We start from the raw sequence: 14807 nt of genomic DNA, 5'->3' as shown, positions 1-14807 counted from the left end.
TGCAATGGAACCCAAAGTTTTCTTCTTTGGCCCTTGATGCTGAAGTTGTGAAGGGCACAACAGAACCCACCTCAGTTACTACAGCAATAGACAGACTACCTTCAGTGCAGTTTTCCACATAAAAAGTTATTCGCTATAGCCAAGAATGGTATATATTTTGACGTCTTGAGTTTTTAATGCAACCGTGTTTCTACCTGATACACTGCTTTACTCCACACCTGCTTTCAAGCTTTTATGTTTTTCATCAAAACAGATTGGGCGAGGGGAGGGGAGAAAGCAACAGTCCCTACTAGTCACAGACAATTTTTTTTTTTTACTGGCAATTACTAATGTTCCTAAGGATGAAAATTTGTTAAAATTAAAATAGATAAAAAGCAAACCTTTTGAATTTCTGGTTCACTTTTTTTCTCTGCTCTTCCATTTCTGTTAATTCTTCAATGCAGCTGTGCTCAAAGCTAAAAAGCAAAGCCACATATTAAGCATACTTGAAATATTATCCAGAAGAATGCTTTTTTAAAAAAATTGTAAGATTCTAATCATGCACACTCCGGCTATTTAATATGTTAGAAAATATAGAGTTGAACATTAAACGGGGCAGTTGGGTTATCTTGGCTTTTTCAGTAAGTTTGTTGGAAGCCTCGGCATTCCTCAAGTCACAAAATAGCTCTGAAAGGCTGCCATGGAACCAGCTTTTTGTGATCAGCTCAGAGGATTGCAGCTGCAAACATCTGCAAAGCCTTACGCAAAAATGAATGACTCACAAAGTGCAATCCTGTGTGGAGTTAACTTCAGCCTGAACTGATTGATTTCAGTGGGTTCATGCCGGAGTCATTCTGCATAGGACTGCATCGCTGAGCTGCTCAGGGAATCCAAAGCACCTGGGTGATTGTAAGGTTTCCCTACAACTCTTGCTCCACAGTCTGAAGCTCAAAAAATCTCCAGATCAATATCACCTTTCAAGTTGTGATCAATGCAGTTACGGAAAAGCGCTCTCTCTCTCTGCGTGTCTCTGTTGCTGTTTTGCTAACTAGCTGAATTATTTCATGGCAGCCTTAAAAGTATTTCCTTGGATCAGCTGATAAACCCCCCCCCCCCCCAAGAAAATTCTTGAAGAGGAATGCATGATAAACAATGCAATCTGCCGAGGTACCAGACTGGGCAAGGAGGTGGATGAACTGGACATTGTGTTATTGAATGGAGGAAGCCCTTCTATTGTTTTTGAGCTGTCACTGTGACACTTAAAAAATAATGTTTTTTGAATATATGAAAACGAAATAAATATTGGCCTCAGTGGGTTTGCTGTCTGGAGTGAGATGTAACTCATGCCTCCATTCCAATTTGCTGTAGCGGTTAAGTGTGCGGACTCTTATATGGGAGAACTGGGTTTGATTCCCCACTCCTCCACTTGCACCTGCTGAGATGACCTTGGGTCAACCGTAGCTTTCACAGGAGTTGTCCTTGAAGGGCAGCTGCTGTAAAAAGCTCTCTCAGCCCCACCTACCTCACAGGTTGTCTGTTGTGTGAGGGAAGGTAAAGGAGATTGTGACTGCTCTGGGATTCAGAGTATAGGGCGGGATGTGCATCCAATATCTTCTTTTCTAGGCTTGAAATTATGAAATGGCCTTCTGCCGAGTCCAGTACTTATTCCGCTAAGCTCAGGGCTGCTGGCTCTGACTGGCAGCCGCTCTCTGAGGTCCCAGATAAGGACAGTCTTGTGATCCCCAGAGCTGCTACCCAATGGGGGATGCCAGGGATTGAACTTGGGATCTATCCTTTGCCTGCGGCTCTTTGTAACTCCTCCCCAGTGGGCTACAGAGAGCTTTGTAGCAGCAAAGACCATTGTTTTGAGACGGCAGCTACTTACTCGATAAACTCATCATGCAGCTTTTTGCTGAACTTCTTACTCTTCTCAATGACATCTTGATAAGTAGGAGAAGCTGGTGTGCTGCCCTTCCAGTCAAGGAAAAAGATTCCCCCCCCCCTGACCTTGATTGCAACACTGAGTTTGTAGCAAGTCGGCATGCCTTGCAGATGGAAATGGTATCGCGCAGGGCCTAGAGTGGTCACTGGAGGATGTATCTGGCACCACGTCGGAGATGGAAAGAGAGGAATGTGATCACTTCCCTTCTACTCCAGTTAAGAAGCACGTGGGAGAAGGGCTTGGAATGAGCTGCACTCATTGTCTGCGACTGAGAACAACTGCAGTGGTCACCTGTGTTTGAATAAAGCCAGCAGTATCCAGTATCCTGCCCTCTTACTGGAAACCAGCTGGCACCTATATAATGTGAAGAACAACCATACACAAATGGAGAAATGCAACAGAAGGTCCACACTACTCTGGTAATGGTAAACTCTCCCACCATTCCTGAACGAAACAGATTTAAAACACCATGAATGGAGAGAAGCCAGTCGCAGGTGAAACTTCTGTTTAAATCTGTGCCTTTGCACTGTGCTCCGAGGAACTGGATCCCTGAAGAGAATAGCAGATGCTGCTCTTTAAGAAGCACAGTAAAAGCAGACCTGCCCCCAAAGAGACACCCTCCCATCACCACTACTGATCCCCCCCTTCAAGAGAATACAATAAATCCCTCTAGAGAAGACAACAAACCATTTTAAGCAGAATTACAGCGTTACTGATTGTTTTCCCTTAAAACAAAACCTGGGGCCCAATCCACTGGAAAAGTCTCTTGCACAAGCTCCACTGAAGTGACTAGGAGCACATCGCACACACAGCTTCCTGCCTTCCAAAGGACGATGGATTATTAAGTGGTCTTGAAGAAGCTATGCAAATACCTGTGCAAAAACATCTAAAATCTGCTTTGTTCATATTCTTGTTACTCTACACCAGCATGGTGGAGAACTTTAAACAGTTCTGAAGGCTGTTTTTATTAACTTAAGGGGGCTGCATCATTATGCTAACCACGGAAAAGCATTTTTGCTACCATGACCATGTTTTCATTTAACCTATTCCATTTGCCTCCTTTTTCTCGTTGTGTTCTGCAGCATGCACTCTCTCCTCTCTGTACCTACTAGTCTCTCCACATCAGAGTCCACAGCACACACTATCTATCACTGCACCCCTGCTTCTACAATTACTCTCAAACATTTCCCTATTGTCTCTATCTCAAAGACCTCCAAGAACTATGCAATCTCTTGCATAGTTTTCTTACCCCATTTTTCTATCTCTCAAATCTTTGCAACCTGATTTCACCGCATTCTTTCCCCAATCTCACAGGTCTTTGCATCTCATTTTTAAGAACATAAGAGAAGTCATGTTAGAGCAGACCAATGGCCCATCCAGTCCAACACTCTGTGTCACACAGTGGCCAAAAAACCAGGTGCCATCAGGAGGTTCACCAGTGGGGCCAGGAGACTAGAAGCCCTAGTGTCCTTTTTTAGTTCCCCCCTTGTATACATGTAGGGCAGGCTTCCTGATCTACATGTTCAGGAGCCCAGAAAAAGCAAGTTCCTGATTTGCACGAGAGAGCTGTATATATGAATATTCTAACTAGTGTCTTTAGGTTATGGGCAACTTGTTTCATTGCAGTTCTTCTGTTCCTCCCAGATAAGGTCATTATTCACTGTTGGAACCTCTTAAAAGATTTAGAGAACAATAAAAAGGGACATGTAGGTGTAAAATTAAGAGCCCTGTGGTGCAGTGGTAAAGCTGCAGTACTCCAGTCAGAACCCTCTGCTCACGACCTGAGTTCGATCCCCGGTAGAAGTTGGGTTTTCAGGTAGCTGGCTCCAGGTTGACTCAGCCTTCCATCCTTCCGAGGTCGGTCAAATGAGTCCCCAGCTTGCTGGGGGGAAAGTGTAGATGAGTGGGGAAGGCAATGGCAAACCACCCTGTAAAAAGTCTGCCGTGAAAATGTTGTGAAAGCGACATCACCCCAGAGTCGAAAACGACTGGTGCTTGCACCTTTACCTTTTTAGGTGTAAAATTGGGCCCCATTCCATTAACTGGGGTTAATGGTGGTTGAAGACTACTGTGCTGCCAGTGCCATCCTGAACAAAAGTATGCCTTTAACTGAGAAAGCATGACGGGTGTAGGATAGCTTAGAGAAGATAGCTGAGAAGTCAACGGGTGTAGGATAGCTTAGGGTACTGTAAACCATCTCCACGAATTGCTATTCTATAGAAACTTGAATAAAAAAACTTTTCATGAGTGAGGAATTTAGCACCTCGGTTTTGAAGAGAAAAAGAACACATAAAGGCCTACACAGTAACTGAGAAATGCCATAAATGCAAATATATCGTTCCCAATACTGACTTGGCAACCACAAGAGAAAAAAAACCCCTAGGAGATAGTATCTAAAAGAAACAAGGGCCTCTGAGAGAGGATTTACCAAATTTCCTTGGGATTAATCTAAGGCTTCAGAGTAGAGCCATGAACCAAATCTGACACAGATACATACTGTCTCTTTGAGCAACCTGATCATAGCAGGCTTAAGTTAAAACCATGAAAATCCACACGACTTTCAAAAGTCATTTTATGGAAAGCCCTGAACACAGCAAAGTCCCTTCCCCCATCAAATTCCCATGTAAATCTTTATAAAGAAAAGCCAGCCCTGTCAGAATCAGAATGTTAAAATGATGTTAACAAAAGCTTTCTCCTTCAACTCCCCCCCTCCATTTAAAAATATATTTGGGGCTGGTTTTGTTACAAGCCGGTAGCAATCAGATCTGGGAGTCTGAAGGAGATCTTGACACGTCACGATGGTTTCTGGAGTAAGCCAAAGTGCTGTTCGAATTTCTACTTTTCCATGAAGCTCACCGGGTGACCTTGAGTTAACGTGCATCTCGCCTCACCACGGTTGTTCTGAGGATTAACGGAGGGAGCCGTGTGCACTTTCTGTCAGTGCCAGCCTAAAGAGAAGTCCAGTGGGTTCAGAAGGGCATAACTGCTTAGAAAAGCCCTGTCTATTGCGCTGTTTCCATGACTGAAATCATGGTGATGGACTTGGAAATAGAACTTTTAAACAAGCTACCTTGCTCATTGTATTTCTTGATCTTTTCTCTCTTTTTTTTTTTTGCCAAGCAGGCAATATTAAAGGATTTTTTTTTTAAAGGAAGAGTATTTGGTGTTTACCAGGCTCTACTATGGCAAACAGAAGAGCCCCATGGCGCAGTGTGGTAAAGCTGCAGTCCTAAACTCTGCTCACAACCTGAGTTCGATCCCGGCGGAAGCTGGGTTCAGGTAGCCAACTCAAGGTTGACTCAGCCATCCATCCTTCCAAGGTGGGTAAAATGAGTACCCAGATTGCTGTGGGGAAAGCATAGATGACTGGGGAAGGCAATGGCAAACCACCTCGTAAAAAGTCTGCCGTGAAAATGTTGTGAAAGCAACGTCACCCCAGAAGCGACTGGTGCTTGCACAGGGGATTACCTTTACCTTTACTATGGCAAATACTATGATATCACTTGCTAATGGGAACACAGAAAAAGTACCAAAGTAGCATTCTGGATACTGATCAGCTTTGACAGATAAAGAAACAAATGGTCATTAGACCAGGAGAATCCTCCTCCTCATTAAGCACTGGGCACATTCATGCTCATATTCCCCTTCTCTGCCTACTGGTGATTACTGGTGTGCAATGCTTTTGGGTTTCAGTTTGTTCTTCCTGAAGTGGTACATAAACAATCAGGAGCCTTCATTATCTCTGATATTCTCAATTACTGAGATTGCATTACTGAAATAAAGACCTGCATTTGTGAACCTTGCAAAAAAGATAAACTATGCTGTCAGAAAATTACAATGCTGATTTCCCTAATCTATTCAATAGAAGTATTTTTAGTTTCCTGGAGAGCACAGTGATAAGAACTTCCCCCTCAGATCTGCCCAAGGGAATTCAGGCATTAATCGTTCATGAAAATGGTCAACTTTGCCAAAACTTGGAATAGCTGGAAATGATTATAGATGTATGACAGTACGAAATTGATTAAAATGACCCTCACTTTCCAGACTCTTCAAAGTTCTGCAGGAGAAAGCCAACGGACTAGTTAGGCAGTATAATTTAAAACCATACGAATGAGGCTAGGCAGGGGTTTATAGTGTAGAACACAGTGTATAAACTGTCCAAGTCTGGCTAGCTCACAACAAAACACTACAAGTCATGTCCAAGGTCACATCCCATGGTTGCAAATGCTTAGGGCCCAGATGTATGATCCAGACATGATATGGAAACGACACCATTCTGGAATCTGGATGACTTGGAAATATTTGCCCAAGGTTAAAAACCAAACCATGAGCCCTTCTGCTCATGGAGCAAACTTGCTAGAACACTGACAGAAGGTTTGTGGGATTGGTTTTTCAAATAGTCACCTTCAGGAAGCACATCCCCCCTACACTGGTCAAAGAAGGGGCCTCCAAAACACTAGTAACCTCCCGCCACAGCACATTGCTAGGAAAGATCAGCAGAGGTGAGCAAGATGTCTTTCAAGATGTCTTTGCTATTACTCACCTTCTAATTTGAACACAGTCAGAAAACCAAGAGTTACGGATCTGAGATATCTGCATTTTGGGATATGTTTCAACAAAGGAATTTTGTTCATGCTGGCGTTTCCAATCATGGCCCACTGTAATATGTAACTCTTGCTACACAGTTATGCTTTGGTTTAGTCACATAAGAACTCAATGTGCATTGCTGCACTGTCTCCATCAAGCAAAGGGAACACTGATGGGATCTCATTAACTCGGCACCAAGCTAGGCAAGGCAGTAGAAGTCCTAATTGCTTCGTATGTGGAAGAGGCACATGCAAATAGGTGGATGTGTATGTCTGACTCAGAAGGGTGAAAGGAGATTCTGCTTCCCCTCCATTCTGCCTGCTTCTGGTACCAAAGCCAAGTTAGAGAAAAAGAAGAATCTGAGTCACTCTAAACTCCTAGCTTTGCCTTTAGTAAAAAAGAAAACCAAACCTTTGGAAGTATAGGCGTCTCTTCCTAACCCTGTTGACAACCTAATCATTTTTTCTCCAATTGAGACGTGCGAGCTTCATAGCGGACAAAGTGCAATTCAGCTTACAACAACGATAACAAAAGGATATGGTACTTTGCAAATTTCAGTGTGAGTGATCTTGTAAAGCCGAGAATTTTCCAGGGTGTTAGAGATCCCATGCATCTTAAGATAGTATAAGACCAGTGGACTTTGCCCACCGAGGTTGAACAGCGACCGATGGAAGTCTGGACCATCTCCAATATAATGAGACTATAAAGAAAAGAGAGAGGTGCTTTATTAGAATCAGATCTTGCTGCTCAGAAAATGACAATATACTGTATCAAAATAGGGAAACCTAAAATTGTAAGATAACAAGATGCGCTGTATAAAGTGCTTTCAAATCCTATCATGTTCATTTTCTCATGACCACCTTAAAATAGTTAGACTGGAGATCCTCTTGACAGGAAAGTGATGTTTTAACATCAGTGATGTTAAAATTGCTTTATGAGAGCAGCTTTATTTTTAACGAAACAAGTACAGAAAGTAACAATGTCAGATGCACCATCACCATGCTTAAAGATATGCATCTGTCCTTCACACTTCCAGTTTTGTGTGGGTACTTCAGCAGTAATTTAGGCCTTGTATGTCTGTTTATCTTCTAACAGGGGGTTGCTGACAAAATCAAATTAACACCCTTTTAAAGTTGGAAAGGGCCATTCTGATAAGTTCCTATCCCAGTCTCACACCCACAAAATTACCGCAGGTTGTGTGAGAATCTTGGAGCAAGTTCTGTTTCTGACTCTGGCCAGTGTACAAAGTACATTTACCCATTGCTTTGGCAAAGGGTTGAGAAATGGATTCCACCACAGATTTCAGAAGAAGAGAGACTTGAAGGGGGGGGGGGGCTGCTGAGGTATACGCTGTTTGAGCCCCATTCTGTTCCTCCCATCAAAACTGTAATGGAAATGCAGCTCTTCAGGCTAACCCTTGATTTTAAAATATGCTCAGACAGAATCCCCAAATCACCTTTTTATAACAACAAACCCCAGATGTACCTCCTTCTGTGGCTGTGGGGCTGGTTTCTTCACTTCCTCGTTTGACCCTATCTGAAATCTCACTGTGAAAAACACAAAAGACAAGTCCCACAATGTATGGCTGTTTCATGCCTCACTCCTGGTTTTTTTCTGGGGCAGCAACAACAACTGGCATCTCAGTGGCCCAAGGGTAACTTGGCACAAAGATGAATAAGCAGATGCTGGGCAGCCTGATGCGGCAACCCTGGAGCAGATCACGTGGCTGCTACCTTCTGCACCAAAGAAGGCTCCAGCTCCACGCTGCTCTACTCAAGCAAGGCATAAAACTGCTCTGCCGGCAATGAGGCAGGAGCAGCTGGAGCTGCAGGACAGGCTGAAGAAACATCTGCTCTGACTGCCCATCCAAGGGCCCACTTCTCGCAATCATTCATTCATTGGCTAATTTCCCAGGGCCAGACTGAGTCCAGGCTCACGGACAGCAAAATGGCTGGCTAGCAGCAACAGGATAACTGACAATGTAACATGACAGCATTTCCCTTAAATAAATACTTTTCATTTCAGTATCTTCCATGTTCACAGTCATAGAGAGCCAGTTCGATGTAGTGGTTAAGTGCATGGACTCTTATCTGGGAGAACCAGGTTTGATTCCCCATTCCTCCATTTGCAGCTGCTGGAATGGCCTTGGGTCAGCCTTGAAAGGGCAGCCTTGAAAGGGTCAGCTGCTGTGAGAGCCCTCTCGGCCCCACCCACCTCACAGGGTGTCTGTTGTGGGGGGGGAGAAGATATGGGAGACTGTAAGCCGCTCTGAGTCTCTGATTCAGAGAGAAGGGTGGGGTATAAATCTGCAATTCTTCTTCTTCTTCTATAGTAGCTAAAAGGTTGACTGATCATGAGTTGGCAGAGCTCAGTGGAAGGGGGGGGGCGTTCTTCACCAGAATTACTCCCAATTTAAGAACTAAGCATTTATTTCAATGAAAGCTCTCGTCACACATTTTTAAAAGCATTTTTAAAAAATCCAGCGATGCTCCAGGTGTTGCAAAGCATCCATTGTCCTCACCCTTGCAAAGACAAGGGATGAGGTTTGGCTGCAAACATCGATGAAGGAGAGAAGGAAAGACTCACAGCATAAGGTAAAGGGGGAAAACTACCAATGTTTTAAATTCCAATGTGGAATCACTTGAGCAGGGGTCGTTTTGTAGAAAAATAGGTGGTGGAGCTCGTTAGCATAACTCATTGGCATATGCCAACCCAGCCAAAAGTAACCCGATGGAGGAAAGGAGAGCCCTGGGCGAGCGAGGCCTGCATGAGCTGGCTAGAGATCCAGCCAGCCCAAGCAGGCCTCGCTCGCCTGGGGCTCTCCTGGGCAGCCCTCCCCCCCCAGTCAAAAGGCCAGCAAGCCACCTGCCACCCAAAATCACAAAAAAAGTGGAGAAAGGGTAGTGTGGGCTTCTCCAGGGTTTAATGAGGGCTGCTAGGGGCATGGCAAAGCCCCTGCTGGCTGGCTGGCTGGCTGTCTGCTCTCCTAATCCAGGGATTGTTATGCAGCTGCACCTACTATTCAATGGACAAGGGAGGCGGAGAGGAGGAGGTGGAACCCTCAGAAAGGTTCAGGAGCTGTTCTCCTGTGAGCTCCTGCTGAATCTGAGGCCTGTATGTGAGAATAATTTCTATTGGATGCGGATAGAACTTCCAGAGGAAAGACGGAAAGAACCTGAAGTGCTTGTTGGGGCATCCTACAGACAAATATGCTTTAGCTAAAGGTCACAAAGTGTTAATGTATAGTCACTGCAATGTGGTCACATTTATTTTGTGAAAGATGAAGCCTGCAGCCCGCAACCGTCTCCTGTTCCACAGCCAAAGAAAAACTCTTAAATAAATTTCAGCCCTCTTTCAGCAAGTATTCCCGTCTCAGTCTAGAGCGCTCACATTTAGGCCTTGCAGCTGTTTTCCAGGGCCATACCTACTTCTACCACACTTTCTGCTTCATTAATAATAGTCTTGGCACACACATAATTTTGTCTACAGGAGAAACCCCAGAGAAATACACTTTTTGTTTTGTTTGTTTGTTAAATTGGGATACGTTCACCTCATTTTCTCCTTATAAGGGCTGCCCATCTGAACTCCGGGCTATGAACAGCTCTCTCTTGAAATACTAGCAGAACAGTCAAGATCACACTGGCCCTGATCCAACAGTGTGCTTAGCAAGAAGATGGGGGTGTGCACACAAAGCCTGGTTGGGAAAGCAGCAATTGGGCCTGTCAGCTGTTCACTGGGGAAGGAGAAATTATTCTACCCTCCTCCCCCGCCACACACACACATACATACATTCTTCTCATGTTCTTCAGTGCGAAGTTTGATTTCCCAACAGGGCTCTTCACATGTAACTTGGGTTGCTGGATGGAAGGCAGAAATCGTAGCACCCACAGGCACTCTAGATTCCTCGGCCAGCTTAGGATTTGCATGCAGAAGCCTGCTAAGTGGGTCTGGGTGTGTGTCTTTTTGGTAACACAACAGCCAAGTCACAACCGGTCCCTTAAGACTGTGAGCTCCACACACTACAGCATTTTGACAGTGCGCTGCTAGGGTTCTTGTAGATGGAAAAGGCCATCAGAGTGCAGAGAGATCCAAGAGACTGCATATTTCTTTGCAGATTTGAAGTGTTTTGATCATTTAGTAGCTTTGCCTTTTTTAGAACATGTATTTTGCTCCTCTGCCCTATGGGAAATAGGAAACTAGGGATTTTTTTTAAAATGACCACAGATTTCTTTCAGTCGACACTATAAATGCAAGATATGTCATTTCTGGACCATGCAAGCCTAGGAACTTATGAGGCATATTCTTCATATACCCTGTGTTGGAACCTAATCTCCCTAACTGCCTTGCAGGCTGAAAGGGACTCTCCTGCCATAAGCATTTCCCTGCTTTTTCTGGAATGCGCTGTTAGCAAAAAAGTTCTGCAGTCAGTTCTGTCACCAAATGAATGCCAGATCTCTTATTCATCTTCTGTGCAGCCACATGGGGACTGTGTATGAGCAAGCTGGCCATCAGTCTGTATGTATGTATTTATTATTCACATTTATATCCCACCCTCCCCGCCAAAGCAGGCTCAGGGTGACTAACAGCATCATAATGTCAACACTAAAACAATAAAAACAATCACAATCAGAAGTCCATTAAAAGTTAAAACAGGTTACAAGTTAAAATTATTAGTGCAGTTTTAAAACAACAGTTTGGTGCTAACATCATGCCAGCTAAAAGCCTCTAGGGAGCACTACAGAGCAGAGCCAGAAGCTTGATCCTGCCCAGGGACCACATGCTCCTCTGCAGCAGTGCCCCCACCCTCAGTACCTCTAGCATCACTGAAGCCAGAACATGCAGTGGGGCAGGAGGGAGGACATGTGTGCCTGCCTAGAAGATAGGCAGTGAAAACATAGTTGCACTTACTTGTACAGAGCCAGTTTGGTGTAGTGGTTAAGTGTGCGGACTCTTATCCGGGAGAACCGGGTTTGATTCCACACTCATCCACTTGCACCTGCTGCAATGGCCTTGGGTCAGCCATAGCTCTCATAGAAGTTGTCCTTGAAAGGGCAGCTGCTGTGAGAGCCCTCTCTGCCCCACCCACCTCACAGGGTGTCTGTTGTGGGAGGAGAAGATAAAGGAGACTGTAAGCCACTATGAGTCTCTGTAAGTGCCTTCTGTGCAGGTACCTTTGGAACTGGGAAATTTCTTTACATGCTTCTAGAATGTTTGAGCTGAGTGCTCCCCCGCCCCTCAGCACAGTAGAGCCATGGGCTCTGTTCCTACCCAAATTATCACACGACTAGTGGAGAAGAACTCTTCCCTCAGTTCTTTTTCCGCTGCTCTGGAGAGTATACAACAAGAGTAAGGCCCACAGTGGGGAAGGAGGGAGGAATGTGTGCCTGCACAAAAGACACTCAATGAAAACAACAGTTACAGGTAAGTGCAGCCATGTTTTCATCTTCATGTCTTCTATGCAGCCCCACATGGGAGATTAGCAAGCTAATTGACCATGGAGGTGGGTGTGGGCCAATTAATGGAACAGTGACTGCAGCACTGTTTTTCCCATGGCAGCATCTTTCCTGGAATCTATACTGATGGAGTAGTGGATAGAGATGCAGCTTTGCAGATCTTTGTGATATGAAGGGTGGCTTGGAATGCTGCAGAAGTGGCTTGATTTCTGGTGGAGTGTACCTTTGGGGAAAATGTGCATTCCAAACCTGCTGTATCATAAGACATTTTAATGGCAGCTGTCACCCATCTGGAGAAGGTTTGTGCAGAGACTGTTTTCCCCTTTTTTGGTTCATTAAAGCAAACAAAGAGTTTTAAATCTTTCTTAAATGTTGATGTATGTTCTAGATAATATAATAATGTTCTCCTCACATCCAGTGTGTGTATTACCTGTTCTACTGGGGAGTGAGGATCATAGAATTGGAAGGGACCTCCAGGGTTATCTAGTCCAAGCCCCTGCACAATGCAGGGAATTCACAAATACGTCCCCTCCACTCACCTCCCCTTCTCCATGCCCAGATGGCAAAAAAGCTCCAGGATCCCTGACCAAACTGGCCTGGAGAAAAAATACTGCCTGGTCCCAAACTGGCGATTAGCATTTGCCTGTGTGTGTAAGAAACGGCCATGAGAACTAAGCACTGATGCAACCCTTCCTGTCCTCCTTCTCATAATCTGCCTAAATTCACCGAATCAGCATTGCTGTCAAATGGCCATCTAGCCTCTGTTTAAAAACCTCCAAAGAAGGAGAGCCCACCACGTCCCAAGGGTGCCTATTCCACTGGGGAATCATTCTGACTGTCAGGAAGTTCTTCCTAATGTTTAACTGAAAACTTTTCTGATTTTATTCCAATGTGTCAGTTCTGACCTGACCTTCTGGGGCAATAGAATCATAGAAGAATCATAGAGTTGGAAGGGACCTCCAGGGTCATCTAGTCCAACCCCCTGCACAAGGCAGGAAACCCACAAATACCTACCCCAAATTCACAGGATCTTCATCACTGTCAGATGGCCATCTAGCCTCTGTTTAAAATCCTCCAAGGAAGGAGAGCCCATCACCTCCTGAGGAAGCCTGTTCCACTGAGGAATCGCTCTAAGGGTCAGGAAGTTCTTTTTAACGTTGAGCCGGAAACTCTTTTGATTTAATTTCAACCCATTGGTTCTGGTCCTACCTTCTGGGGCCACAGAAAACAATTCCACACCATCCTTTATATGACAGCCCTTCAAATACTTGAAGATGGTGATCATATCACCTCTCAGCCGCCTCCTCTCCAGGCTAAACATCCCTAGCTCCTTCAACCTTTTCTCATAGGACTTGGTCTTCAGACCCCTCACCATCTTCGTCGCCCTCCTCTGGACCTGTTCCAGCTTGTCTATATCCTTCTTAAAATGTGGTGCCCATAACTGAACACAATACTCCAGGTGAGGCCTTACCAGAGCAGAGTAAAGCGATACTATCACATCACGTGATCTGGACACTACACTTCTGTTGATACAGCCCAAAATTCCATTTGCCTTTTTAGCCACCGCAGCACACTGTTGACAATAGAAAACAATTCTCCACCATCCTCTATAGCAGGTATGTCCAACAGGTAGATCGCGATCTACCAGTAGATTGCGGTGGGGTAAGAGGTAGATCACCAGCCCCCCTTGGTCTCATGGTTTGCTGGACAGGTGTTTGGGGTTTTTTGATGATTGTTTGGTGTAGTGGTTTTTGATTATTGGTGCCAGTATGATGAATTCTTATTTTTACTTTTAGAACTGCATGTGTGGTTTTGGCATCATCCTGTTTTTCATACTTTGGGACAGTTCCTGTCTTTCATACTTTGGGACAGTGACCGTTTTGGACCAGATTCAGCCAATGTTAACTTAGCACCCCAGCCACCCAGTATAACGAAGATGAGTGTTCCAAAGAAGAGCAAAACCTACCACTTTCATGATGAATGAGAAATGGACTACTTCATCATCAAGTGTTGTTGTCTGCTTTGTAACGCTGCTGTATCCTTGCCCAAAAAGGGTAATCTGGAGCATCATTATAAGGCTCTGCATAGCAATAAGTTTGATGCTTATTTTCCACCCAAAAGTGAAATTCGTAAACTGAAGCTGAAAGAACTTAAATCTAAATTGGCTGCACAGCAGCAGTTGATGGCGAAGCCAAGGACACATTCGGTCAATGCAACCGTGGCATCCTTTAAGGTCTGCAACCTGATCGCAAAGAAATGCAAACCTTTAAATGAAGGAGAATTTGTAAAAGATTGTTTTCTTGAAGTAGCAGGCAATCTTTTTGAGGGACTTGAGAATAAGAAAGAGATCATAGCTGCTTTTCAAGATGTACAATTGTTAAGAAACACTGTTGTGCGGCAAATAGAAAAGATGTGTGGAGACACAACTGAACAATTGTTGGAGGATGTTTCAGTTTGTGTTGCTTTCTCACTCCAAATGGATGAATCTACAGACATAAGAGACATAGCTCAGTTACTAGTCTTTATCCAGATGATTTTTGAAGACTTCAGTGTTAAAGAAGAATTACTTGGAATGATTTCTTTAAAAGGAAGAACTACCGGCAGGAAATATTCAGCTCTGTCCATTCTTTTGTGACAAAGTGTAATCTTCCATTGCATAAACTTGTTTCCATCACTACTGATGGAGCAAGAGCAATGGCAGGTGAGGTTAACGGTTTCATAGGCCTCTGTAGACAGCATGATGACGTTTCAGATTTCCTTTCTTACCACTGCATCATTCACCAGCAAGTTTTGGCAAGCAACAGACTCAATACAATGACTGTCATGGACATCACTTTCAAAATTGT

General features: G+C 44.3%; 1 protein-coding gene across 1 annotated transcript in view; it reads right to left on the bottom strand.

Annotated features, from left to right (window-relative positions):
* FAM227B (family with sequence similarity 227 member B) overlaps positions 1–14807 on the bottom strand; it is a 143662-nt gene that overhangs the window by 3945 nt on the left and 124910 nt on the right. Inside the window, exons 11-14 of the mRNA XM_060259970.1 lie at positions 7994–8055; positions 7048–7208; positions 1865–1942; positions 381–455 (exon numbers count right to left, since the gene is read on the bottom strand). Of these exons, the coding sequence (XP_060115953.1) occupies positions 381–455; positions 1865–1942; positions 7048–7208; positions 7994–8055 (376 nt within the window). The remainder of the gene's footprint in view (positions 1–380; positions 456–1864; positions 1943–7047; positions 7209–7993; positions 8056–14807) is intronic.

The sequence above is a fragment of the Heteronotia binoei genome, chromosome 19 (genome assembly GCF_032191835.1).
Source record: "Heteronotia binoei isolate CCM8104 ecotype False Entrance Well chromosome 19, APGP_CSIRO_Hbin_v1, whole genome shotgun sequence".
Lineage (NCBI taxonomy): Eukaryota > Metazoa > Chordata > Lepidosauria > Squamata > Gekkonidae > Heteronotia > Heteronotia binoei.
The sequence above is the reverse complement of the archived record's forward strand: the minus strand, read 5'-3'. Positions and strand labels throughout refer to the sequence as shown.